This window comes from Schistocerca americana, chromosome 4 (genome assembly GCF_021461395.2).
Source record: "Schistocerca americana isolate TAMUIC-IGC-003095 chromosome 4, iqSchAmer2.1, whole genome shotgun sequence".
NCBI lineage: Eukaryota > Metazoa > Arthropoda > Insecta > Orthoptera > Acrididae > Schistocerca > Schistocerca americana.
The window spans coordinates 549,645,474-549,658,752 of record NC_060122.1 but is presented as its reverse complement, the minus strand read 5'-3'; the positions used below and the strand labels follow the sequence as shown (position 1 = coordinate 549,658,752).

General features: G+C 41.8%; 1 protein-coding gene across 1 annotated transcript in view; it reads left to right on the top strand.

Moving 5' to 3' along the window:
* The window catches only part of LOC124613608, a 75,749-nt gene extending 62,800 nt beyond the window's left edge, over positions 1–12,949 (top strand). The window contains exons 4-5 of the mRNA XM_047142323.1: positions 3,140–3,245; positions 12,792–12,949. Coding sequence (XP_046998279.1) covers positions 3,140–3,245; positions 12,792–12,949 — 264 coding nt within the window. The remainder of the gene's footprint in view (positions 1–3,139; positions 3,246–12,791) is intronic.
* The last annotated feature ends 330 nt before the right edge of the window (positions 12,950–13,279 follow it).

The following is a 13,279-nucleotide window of genomic DNA, read 5'->3' as shown; positions in this document are numbered from 1 at the left end:
TCATTTCTCTCCCCCAATCCATATTCACCCACTATGTTTCCTTCTCTTCCTTTTCCTACTCTCTAATTCCAGTCACCCATTACTATTAAATTTTCGTCTCCCTTCACTAGCTGAATAAATTCTTTTATCTCATCACACATTTCATCAATTTCTTCATCATCTGCAGAGCTATTTTTTTATTCATTATTAAACCTACTCCTACATTACCCCTATTTCATTTTGTATTTATAACCCTGTATTCACCTGACGAAAAGTCTTGTTCCTCCTGCCACCGAACTTTACTAATTCCCACTATATCTAACTTCAACCTATCCATTTCCCATTTTAAGTTTTCTAACCTACCTGCCCGATTAAGGGATCTGACATTCCATGCTCCGATCCTTAGAACGTCAGTTTTCTTTCTCGTGATAACGACGTCCTCCTGAGTAGTCCCCGCCCGGAGATCCGAATGGGGGATTATTTTACCTCCGGAATATTTTACCCAAGAGGACGCCATCATCATTTAACCATACTGCAAAGCTGCATGTCCTCGGGAAAAATTACGGCTGTAGTTTCCCCTTGCTTTCAGCCTTTCGCAGTACCAGCACAGCAAGGCCGTTTGGTTAGTGTTGCAAGGCCAGATCAGTCAATCATCCAGACTGTTGCCCTTGCAACTACTGAAAAGGCTGCTGCCCCTCTTCAAGAACCACACGTTTGTCTGGCCTCTCAACAGATACCCCTCCGTTGTGGTTGCACCTACGGTACGGCATCTGTATCGCTGAGGCACGCAAGCCTCCCCACCAACGGCAGGGTCCATGGTTCATCAAAACTCCGATTGCCGTGTGGTCAGCTTGTCAGTGGAATCTGCCTGTATGCACAGGCACCCCGCAGCCTGCATTCGGATCACTGATTCTGATTTCTGATTGCTGAGACAGAAACATCGATACTGGACACCGAATGAATGAAAGGCTGGTAGAATCACAACAAAGTCGAGGCAAGAAATCATTTTGGATGAGAGACAGGAAATAAAGGTTGATTGCACGTTTGGCGCTTTACATCTTCGATGGTGGTCGGAATCAGTGATACATGAGGTACTACAAGCACATGTAAGAAAACTTTCCTTCAGGCAGGTACCACACTAGTCCAAAATTTCTGCCGTCACATCATTTCCCATGGTCAACTTCGGCTGTGTATAATAATTACTATTATAATTCTGCTTAGTTATGAGAGTGAATGAAGACGTGAATCTGAAATAATGTTTTATGTGAAGTTTTTATACCATACATTAAAGTAACTGGTCTCATGAAGAATGTTCGAGAATGGCGTGTGTGTTAGTCATTCGTACTGGGGAATTTGCTATAAACTATTTCGTTGGTTTGCGGTACTGGGGAAATGAGATTATGTTAAAAGGGAGTTACTTTTACATTCCTGGGTTTCATTTATGTTAATTTATTGTTATGATTCAGTAACAAATTTTGATTCGTTCTGTATATATGCGCTGGATTGAATGGGTTTGATGCTTCATTCCGGTTCGCTGTTATGTTTATCTGGCAATCAGAAATTAGCATATTCGCGCGTATTTTGGAAACTGGAACCTTCTTTTGTGTAAAGAGATGAGTAGAGTTGGTGCTTGGATCTCATAGCGATCAGACCTGTTGATAGGAACTCCGATGAAAATCATTAATATTGTGATATTTCGATACCCAAATGTTTGGAAGGTACCGTAAAGTGTGGAAGAGAGTTCGATTTAATGCTCGAAGTGAAATTCAGAACTTGTGGTAACGTTTTAAATTCCGCGTGGCGTGTTGCTTACTCGCGAACGTGAACATTTTGTTACGTGACACCGATTACAGCAATATTTGAGCGAGCTATTCTAAAGTAAATAATCCGTTTGTAAACTTGTGGTGAAAGATACTTAATAATTACCATAAACTGGCTACAGTTATTAATGTTGTGGACTTTTCAGACTTGATAGAAATTGGTTTATGGAAGATTACAGTAACAGAGTGAAATTTTACGCTCATAAATACTTTCATTAAATTACTATTAACCTTCCACCGACAAAACAATTTGCAGAGCGACTTTTGGTTATTACGTATACAGTTGTTTTTTCAATTTTCCGGCTGAGAACTGCGTTCCAGTAACTTCAAGGATATATGCGTTTGAGTAAAGATTCGCCACAAGGTGAGTGGAACGTTGTACGCAGCATTTTCCTGTTAAAGGGTAGACTACGGTATACGTTGGTGAATGACCTTGAAACCATTATCAGTAAATCTGATATCTTCCAGGTCGCATATGCCGTCATCGGATCAAAATCGACGTCTTCTTTCCGAGTGTACTAATTTTCTTTCCGGCAGTGTATTTAACTTCAAACAGCTGTATTTAATGCTTTCGCTTTAATTTTATTGGTTATCGAAGCTACGGACTCCATGCAGAGACATATAATGCTCTAATCTACGAATATCACATCCTCAAGTTTACCATCTGAACATGTGTTCTCTCGCTCATCCTTCAACACGTATGAAAATACCTTGCCTCTCGATTGTTCTACTCTTACATACATGAGTGTATACAGGGTGTACCTAAATTCACTTTACAGACTATGAGGGCTCGTTTCTTACTACAAAACAAGGAAAAAAAATCTCTGTAAACATGTGCTCTGAAACACATACTTTAAGAGCTATGCCGACCGGTGTGGCCACTTGGTTCTAGGCGCGTCAGTCTGGAACCGTGCACCGACGGTCGCAGGTTCGAATCCTGCCTCGGGCATGGAGGTGTGTGATGTCCTTAGGTTAGTTAGGTTTAAGTAGTTCTAAGTTCTAGGAGACTGATGACCTTAGATGTTAAGTCCCGTAGTGCTCAGAGCCATTTTTTTAACAGCTATGAGCACTTGATCTTCTTCACTACTGTGAAACAAATCTCTTCTGTTGAACAAGTGCTCATAGCTCTTAAGGTGTGCATTTTAGAGTCAGTGTTTCCTGCACACTTTTTTCTTGTTTTAGTGTAAGGAACGAGTCCTCAATGTTTATAAAGGTAATTTGGCTACACACGGTATTACATTCTAGTGTTTAAGATCTTGAGATATGTTGAGAAAATTATTGAAGTAACTTTTTATTGTACTTTGATTCTTCCTTTCTCTTATTAAATTGTTTACTTACAGGTGCATATCCACCTTCCTGGGTCGGAGACGCTATTCGAGCATGTGCCCAAATCTTGCCTGCCTAATGAGATGGGTGGCACAGCTGGCCCTGCTCAAGAAATGATGGGTGAGTCGTCTAAAATCAGCCTAACGTCGTAAATTGGACGATAGAACAATACTTTAACATGATGTTCACATGACCTAACTTGTATTGCGCAATAACCAAATAGCAACACAGAACTACATATCAACGAATAGCAACAAGTCAGATATATACCTCCGAAGAATAAACAATTAGTTTCTCACTCGTAGAAGTATCTCATTCCGCAACACATGGTCTGAAATTATGCTATGGAAGTTACTGGTTGACTGGTGGTTAAAGATGAACAATGTAGCTTGTAGGTCTATGTTGCATATTCCATGATTACGCAAGGTTCATAGGTACATATAACTGAAACACATTCATACGTCTTTGGATGAACTGTGTTATCTGTGAATACATCTGTAAATGTATGTTTGGAAGAACAGTGTTATCTGTGAATACAAGATATAAACAATATTCCTAGAGTACGAAAATATGACATCGTTCCGAAAAGAATATCGTACATTGTATACTGGTTTCAATGAGCAACACCCCTACATCACTGCGGCGTAGAACAATTATAACTGTGACAGAACGCAACCATCTGTCTACTCTTACTATAAAGCGGGTCTGTGTGCCATACATAAACATGATACACTAAATTACGAAAGTTCATCATTAATAAATTACGTGTTGTAACCAATATGTTGTAGACGATGTATAATACACAAAATATAGGATTTTAAATCCACAGTTCATTTAATTATGGGATTTCATAAATATGGAAGAGGGGCGGTGGAGTTGAATCGGGTATAAAGCGTGTGAGTATGGTGGGGAAGAGGGGAGAGGGAGTTGTTAATGAGATAAACGTACAGCTTACACAAGGGGAGAATGGGAGATGTTGGGCAGAGGGGAGGGAGTAATGACGTAGGGGGGGGGGATGAAGACATAATGATGTTAAATTTTGGTCCTGCTGTCTTTCTGTGCATTTGTACAAATAGTGTTTTCAGTGTTGACCTGATAATGGCCGAAATCATAAGAGTAATACAAAATGGTTTGTACAGTCAAGTGGCAGGAACATTCAGACATCTGAGAAAGAGCTTAAAATATGAGTGCCAGTTCCACCACGACTTTATGGCCTGCGAAAGACACTCGTACATAAAGAAAAAAATGGTTCAAATGGCTCTGAGCACTATGGGACTTAACAGCTGTGGTCATCAGTCCCCTAGAACTTAGAACTACTTAAACCTAACTAACCTAAGGACATCACACACATCCATGCCCGAGGCAGGATTCGAACCTGCGACCTTAGCAGTCGCGCGGTTCCGAACTGCGCGCCTAGAACCGCGAGACCACCGCGTCCGGCGTACATAAAGAAAGAGTTCCGTTCCATCCCACTACAAGCTTTATAAGGGCCACAACATAGCACCTGGTAGAAATCCTCTTGTGCACCCTTTGTTAGTAGGAAAACGTGAAATTCAGAATATTTTATATGACAACAGAAGAACTTAGGTCTCTAACCAACCGACGTACGAGTATTAGTGAGTTTCGATGTGATCCCCTCGTTTACGCGACTGCCTTCGATGGATTCGCTTATAGGAGCTTAGTTGGATAGGACATCTTACATCTTTTCAAACATGTACTGCCCTCTATCTGTCATAGTATCTTTATTTTTATGAAAGACTTCGAGGATAAGGCCCTGCGGTGGGTGGGTTTCAAATCTGAATGTACCTGCAGAAATGTAGACGACGCTTTCGTGGTATTGCCATATGTAACAGCAACGTCTCCATCATTTTTGTAACATCTTAACTTCTTCCATCCGAGTGTCTGCTTCACCATAAACGTGGAGAAAAATGTACCTCTCCCGTTTCTGTATGTCAGGATTGGTAGAAAAGAAGAAGGCCAACACACGACGACCTGTATGTACGATATGAACTGCCATCACCCATCACAAAGCTGTGGTGTATGATGGACTTTTGTTCAGAGGGCTACAGCTATCTTAGATCCAGAGGGCACATTAACAGATGTTAGTCATCTCTGCTCTACGTTTTTCCAGAACGGGTACTCCAATAAGTACATTCAAAATGCATTTTGGCGACCACACACTAAATTTCGAGAGCAGTCAGGAGAAACAGGGGATTCCCCGAGGATAATTGTTCTAGCTTATATTGATGGCGTGTTCCTTAAGATCGGCAGACTATTCAACAAATTTCAAATAATGTGTGTCTCCCGCCCTCCAATTCGAATGCAGTCGATGCTGGGTTGCGTTAAGGATGGCCTACGTCTAAGGAGGCCATCAAAATGCAGGGCATTCGTAAATTCCCGTTACTTCTAGGATCTGTAGAGGTGAGTGAGTATGTAATACAACGTTGATAAGTGTGTGATTGTAGCAACAGCTGCTTCAATCCGATTTCTTAATTCAGGGAGGTCTGCTGGTAGCAGAGGCACGTACACACGATCCTTGATGAATCCCCAAAGGAAAAAATCGCATGACGTTAGATCGGGTTAACGTGGAGACCATGTAAAGAAAGCCCTGTCATTGGTCCCTTTGCGGCTTATCAAGGTCTGGGAAGAACTCGGCTACAGACTTGGTGTGTGCCGTGTGACAAATGGTGCTCACAATGAACATTTGTAAGGTGCTTGGTAAAACTGTTTGAGTTGCTCTTTCATTTGACAAATCATTTATAATTTTAAGTTTAATACAATAAATATTATAAAACTTTAAAACCCCGGTATTCATTTATAAACACCCTGTATTATGAATAGGAACCCGTGTCTGGAAACCCACCGTTTCCATTCTTCGACGGTTACAATTCAGATGTTTAGCTCATCAACTTCTGACTGAAAAACTGAAATAGGCGTGGCACAGTACAAGACTTAAACGACGATTCTATAGGAAACATACCTCAACATCCGTTTATCACTTAAGCACAGTTGTTTGTATTAACACTTAAACATTATATGTTTATATTATTCCAAAACAAAGCATACGTTGCAACATCAGCTGAGCGTCTGGCGTAGTACACGTCAAGCTGTCTATCCTACTGCATACCAGGACAAGTAACAAGGAGCCTTTCCTCTTTCGCTCGGCAGATGAGCGTGTTACACGTCAGAATTGAAACTGTCATAGAGCGGAAACGGTACGTTTCCTGACATTGATTCCTATTCAGACTATTATGTACTCACTGCCCTCTACTAGTCCTAGAAGTCTACAATGAGAATTTCCGAGCACCTTGTACAAAAACTCGTGCTAGTATGAGAAATGATACAGTGCCCAGTCGTGCTGCACTGTTAGAGAGAGAAGCAATGAACGTAGACGTCATCCCAGATTAGGTCAACCCGAAAAATCTGCCCTTGCTGAACACTATCTTGACACGGGACATTGCATGAAGTATGGAGAGAAAAAGATCCTCTCGTCCGTCTCTTCGTACGGAGATTCCATTAAAAGAACAGTCGAGGAAAATGTAACTGACGACTTCATTAGCAGAGACACGGGATCTTAACTCAACAAAGCATGGGAACCATCATATGTGGCATTGGCCTCGTCGGCCTACCCTCCTCAACTTATGAAAGAGAAGAAGAAGAAACCTAAGTCCCTGGATTAATCCCCCCCGCTTGGTGCCATGAGAGGTGCCATCTTCCCATCTTCCCCCTCACAGCCTGAGCCTGACCTCTTATTCATGGATGTCACCCCGTCCTCATTGGTGACTGGCTCCAGCGTGTTCACCTCCAAGTTGGATACCCAGTCTGTGCTTATTCAATGGAACTGTAATGGATGCTACCATCACCTACCAGAGTTATAATTCCTTATTGCCTTTTGGTCAGCAGCTTGTGTTATTCTCCAGGAATCTGATTTTACTTATGCTCCCTCACCAACCCTTCATAGGTTTCATGCATTCTGTCAGAACTGGATCAGCCCTTTGAGGGTTTCTGATGGTCTTTACACATTTATCCGTACAGATTTTGTTAGTACATAGATTCCACTTCCTACCACTTTGGAAGAATTGTCATCTGGGCCCTCTTGGACTCTGCAGTCACTGTTTGCAATCTTTATCTCCCTCCTGACAAGCCACCTGCATCTGATACCCCAACTGCCCTCCTTCAGCAACTCCCCCCTCCCTGCCTCGTCCTTGGGGATTTGAAGATCCATCACCCTTGTCGGGCAGTGCTCTTTCGTCTAGTCAGGGGCTCCTCGTTGACCAATTTCTTACAGGCCATTACCCGTGCCTTTCTAATGCCGGTTCCCACACACATTTTAGTGCTGCATATGGCACTTACTCTGCCATTGATCTTTCACTATCTTCCCCTCCCCTTACTCCTGCCTTACGCTGGTGATCGCATGTTGATCTCTGTGACAGCGGCCACTTCCCATTGATTCTCTCATTTCCTTTTCCACCTCTTGATGACCAAGTTACCCTACTGGTCTTTCCATCATGCTGATTGGCCTCTGCCTCCCAGAACATGTTTACACCATTTTTGTCATGTTGTACTGAAGAAGCCGTCCAAGTGAGGCAGGGGCAGTCTTCCATTCTGGGCCATGCCCTTCCAGGTGGCCCTTGCATACATCCAGCACTTCTTGTGGAACATCTCGTGAGCCATTTTGCGATGGCATCAACGTCAGGCTCCTATCCAACTGAATTCCTCTATCCTACAGTGAACATGTTACTGAGTGGGAACTTCTTCTGGCCCTCTCTTCTTCCCATGATGCAGCTCCTAGCCCTGATTCTATCCCTATTCAATTATTTCAACACCTCAAACGCCCCATCGACAATAACCCCTCCATGGGTTTAACTCTGGGGGTTTACCTTCAGGGGTTTAACTGTATATGGCTCCAAGGTATTTTCCCCTCTCAATGGAGAGATAGTATTGTGGTTCCTGTATTTAAGCCTGGCAAGGATCCGTCATCCCTTAATAGTTAGAGACCAACCAGCCTGACCAATGCCCCTGCAAGTTACTAGAATGGATGGTGGCTCTTTGGCTCAATTGAGTCCTTGAAGGTCTGAACCTTTTATCTCCTTATGAGTGCGTCTTTCACAAAAGATGGTCTCCAATCGATCCTTCGTTTGTGAACCACAGTTTGACAGGCCTTTTCTCAGCGCTGCCACCCTGTCGCAGTTTTCTTCTATGTTTGTAAGGCCTATGACAAAGCTTGGCGCCATCACACCCTCTTTAGAGCCCCTACCGATTTTTATTCGCCGCTCCCTGCCCTGCTGGTTGCTGAGAGTCTGGATTGGCACTGTTCTCGGCTTTACATTAACCAAGGAGAATGGCATTCCACAGGTCACCATATTAAGCGCCCTTGTTTTTCTCATTGCTATTAACGGACTTGTTGCCTCTGCCAGACCTTTCGTCACCCTTGCTCTGTATGTGGATGATTTCTAATATTTGGGCAAGCCCCCACTGTAGTCTCTGTGGAATGACAGCTGTGTTCCAAACGTACATTCTCATAAATTTCTTCCTCAAATTCAGGTCTGTGTTTGAAAGCAGTAGAATTCTCTTGGCCAGGAATGCCCCTTTTGACACTGCTGGTCTGTCATTTATATCCTCCTTGTTCCGTCCATCATGGGTTATTTTGCTGCATAGATAGCAGAATTCCTTAACTGCTCCTAAAACATGATACCAATCCCAATGTTTAGTTTCTCACTGCGCACATTGTATATTGTGCACATTGTATATTGCCTGTCTTTCCTTATAGCTTACAACTATTTTTCTCAGAATTCTAACATCTTGGACCATTTTACAATGTTGAACGCTTTTCCAGGTCGACAGATCCTATGAATGTCTCTTGATTTTTCTTTAGTCTTGCTTCCATTATCAACCGCAACGTCAGAATTGCCTCTCTGGTGCCTTTTCCTTTCCTAAAGCCAAACTGACTGTCATCTAATACATCTTTAATTCTCTTTTCAGTTTTTCTGCATATTACTCTTGTCAGCAACTTGGATGCATGAGCTATTAAGCTGATTGAGCGATAATTCTCCACTTGTCCTCTCTTGCACTCTTCGGAATTGTGTGGAAGATATTTTTCCGAAAGTCAGATGGCATATCGCCAAACTCATACATTCTGCACACCAATGTGAATAGTTGTTTTGTTGCCACTTCCCCCAATGACTTTAGAAATCGCAGTCGAATGTTGTCTACCCCTTCTGCCTTATTCGATTTTAAGTCATCAGAGCTGTTTTAAATTCTGATTCTAATCCTGGATCCACTATCTCTTCTATATCGACTACTGTTTCTTACCCCGTCATAGAAGCCTTCGATGTATTCTTCCCACCTATCCACTCTGTCCTCTGCATTTAACAGTGGTTTCCCCATTGCACTCTTAATGTTACCACCATTGCTTTTAGTTGTTTGACTTTCCTACATGCTGAGTCAGTCCTTTCAGCAGTCATTTCTTTTTCAATTTCTTCACATTTTTCTTGCAACCATTTCACCTCAGCTTCTCCGCACTTCCGATTTATTTCATCCCTAAATGACTTGTATTTCTGGATTCCTGAATTTCCTTGAACATTTTTGTACTTCCTTCTTTCATCGATCAACCGAAGTACTTCTTCTATTATCCATGGTTTATTCCCAGCTACCTCTTTGTACCTATGTTTTTCCTTCCAACTTCCCCAATGGCCCATTTTAGAGATGCCCATCCCTCTCCAACTGAACTACCTACTGAGTTACTCCTTACTACAGTATCTATAGCCAGATAGAACTTCAAGTGTATCTCTTCTTTCCTTAGAATTTGCGTATCCCACTTCTATGTGCATTATTCATCCTGACTGATTTCTTAAGCTGCAGCTTGCTCTTCATCATTACTAAACTGTGATCTGAGATTGTATCTGCTCCCGGATATGCCTTACAATCCAATAATCTGACTTTGGAATCTCTGCCTGACCACGGTATAATCTAATCGAACTCTTCCCTTATCTACAGGCCTTCTTCAAGGTCCTCTTGTGATTCTTGAACAAATTATTCGCTATTACCAGTTGAAATTTATTGCAGAACTCAATCTTTCTCCTATCTTTCTCCATATTCTCCCGTAATCCTTTCTTCTATTCATTCCCCTACAACCGTATTCCAGTCCACCATGGCTATTAGATTTTTATTCCCCTTCACATACTGAATTACCCGTTCAGTATCGTCGTATACTTTCTCTGTCTCTTCAGTCCGCAGCTCGTACTCTAGTGGCTAGCGTTACTGCCTCTGGGTCCCGGGGTCCCGGGTTCGATTTCCGGCAGGGTTGGGGATTTTCTCTATCCGGGGATTGGGTGTTTACGTTGTCCTCATCATTTCATCATCATCATTCGTGACAGTGGCAAAATTGGACTGTGTGAAAAACTGGGACTTTGTGTGGGGGCTGATGACCGCGCAGTTGAGCGCCCAACAAACTCAAACATCATCATCTAAACCTTCACCTTCGGCTTGAGACGTCGGCATGTATAACTGAACTACCGTTGTCGGTGTTGGTTTGCTGTCGATTCTGATGAGAACCATGTAATCACTGAACTGTTCACAGTAACTCACTCTCTGCCCTACTTTCCTATTCATAACGAATCCTACTCCCATTACACGATGCAGCTGTTGATATTGCCCTGTACTCATCGGACTAGAAATTCCTGTCTTCTTTCCACTTCTCTGCCCTGAAACTATGTCCTCTCTTCCTCCTTCTTTGACTAGGCTGTTGGCTGACTTCTTATACTGAAAGTTTTCGGCCGCCATTAGTGTTTTTTTTTATTAAAAATTTAAGCAGCAACGGTGTTCGAACCCGAGACCGTGGTTATTACTAATCGGGGATACTACCTCTATACCTCGGGTGTTGCTGTTGGTACAAGCTAACAAACTTCTTTTTCCCTTACTGCATATAGATTCATTAGTCACTGTCTGATGTGATCATTGGGTAGCTTTGCTTTTCCATTTTTGTGTACTCTCTTGCCACTCCAGGGCTTCCACATTCATCTTCTGAATCTGGCCGCATATATCTTTCAATCTCTTTTCAAAATTGCAAGCAGAGACTACGTATTGCCCAAAGGATGGATTAAGCAATTCAAAAGGGGATGACACGCTTTGCCCATAAACAGCCTCATGGTGTGATAAGCCTGTACTCTCACGTACCTTTCAATTGTTGGCTCCTATTATGTACGGTAGCACAGCATCACAGTCAGTATAGTGACTTTTTACACAATAATACGTCTCTACTACTGTTCTGGTCATTCTCCCTGTGCTCCCATTGGCTTGAAGACTAGTCTGTAACTCCATCATCGGTAAAAGTAGACACAACAGCTTCATTAATTTGGACATAGAACCAGTGTCCTGATCTGCTATTATGCTCACTTGCACCCGCAACTTTAATAACAAGGATTAATCATTGCCTGAGCTACTGTTTCCACTTGCTGATTCAGCACACCAATCACGGATACAGATCATGAAAAAAATTAAGTACTGTTAACAGTCACTGATTCAATACCAGTGTTTATACAAAGGAACCAAGAACGTCCATACTGATCATCTGTTGGTCTCAAATAACTTACGTAATGGAATCTGTTGGCGAGTAAGCTAAGCTGACTGTATGCACAGTAAGCAGTTCTTTACGTGCTGTACCACATCCTGCTTCCGCATTCTCTACCAATACTTTTCTGCAACGCTCCATTCTGTAGTTCACCGACCCCACCACGCCCTACCAAGATACGTAGAATGAGTAGCCCAACTCATCGATTTATTATGTACCGTTGACGGCGTGACTATTCGTCTACCACATCTTGTTTGTTTGTATAACATCCCATGGTCAGCACTGAACCTAACCTGTGTCGTGAATTGCTTAGAGAGTGGTTACTTGAAGAGGTCAGATACATAGTCTTAGTTCAATTAATTATCAACCAAGAGAGTATCCGGTACCTTACGTAGGTCTAGTTCGAATGCAGGTAAAAAGCGGTATTATATTCTTTCAGTGTAAATCAAAAAGTATTATCTTCTTCTCCTCTAAAATAGTGCTGACTAAGATGAAACATTACTGAAAAGCTTTTAAAAACTTCAGCTAATGCCAGTTTGTTCTATGAATCACCGCTAGCATGTTCTCAGATCTAAATGCCAACATCCTTTATGTCTTTTAGACGTGGCGATACCATTGTAACACTTGACATGTATTTATGTGTCGCTCACACAGTTTTTTTTCTTTGCACAAGATGAAGAAATAATACTGACACAAACATTGTGTTGATGCAGTATTTTTACAGACAATTTAGTCGTTGAATTAACATTGTGACACTTGACAAGCATCGTAGATCAATTTAGATGTGGGACGTATTTAAGTTTCCGTTGTGCTTTACACAAAGAATGGTACAGAGATCGATCTTTGGACGTTTAGATGTTCTTTCTAAGCTGGTGTTTAGCTAACAGTGAACATGACGTGGCCTAATATCCTCGGAGGTTTTACCTGCAGTGGTCATAACGTTCTGGCTCATCAGTGTATGTCCTAAACTTTAGGGAATGCAATTTTGTACTTACATATAAGTGGTTAGCTGGACACCATCACATGTCTTCTTCGATCCTAAAACCTGTTCAAGGTTTAGCCAGTGCATGAGAAAAAAATCTGAATCTGTGTTTCAGATGCGGTCATAAATTCCATGGTGGATCTTAGAGAGTGGTTCATTGAAGAGGACAGATACATAGCAGATGAGAGCAAAAGATCTCCAGACAACAGCTACAAAAATGACTATGACTTGTTTGGTATGGACGGATCTTTCAAGAAGCTGCAACTGGACTAATCATCTAAGCTTAATAATTCCTCACCTCTACTTGCTCTTTATCATTTTTTTATGTTATTGATTTTCATTATATTTAGTCATCACTTGAGGTTTTCTTAACAAAGTGAAGAGTAAATCTCCTTGCATATTTTCTGCAAGCATATTTCCCCAAGTAAATTACAAATTACCTGTACAAACGTAAATAACTTTTTACAATAAGTTACATTCTCTCAATGCCTGACACTTTAGATTGTCGTACATTAATTTAGTTTGATAAAGGCGCGCTCTTGGATTTGTTACACGTATGCACTATAAACCACTATTATTATATCTTATATGGAGGTTTTTTTC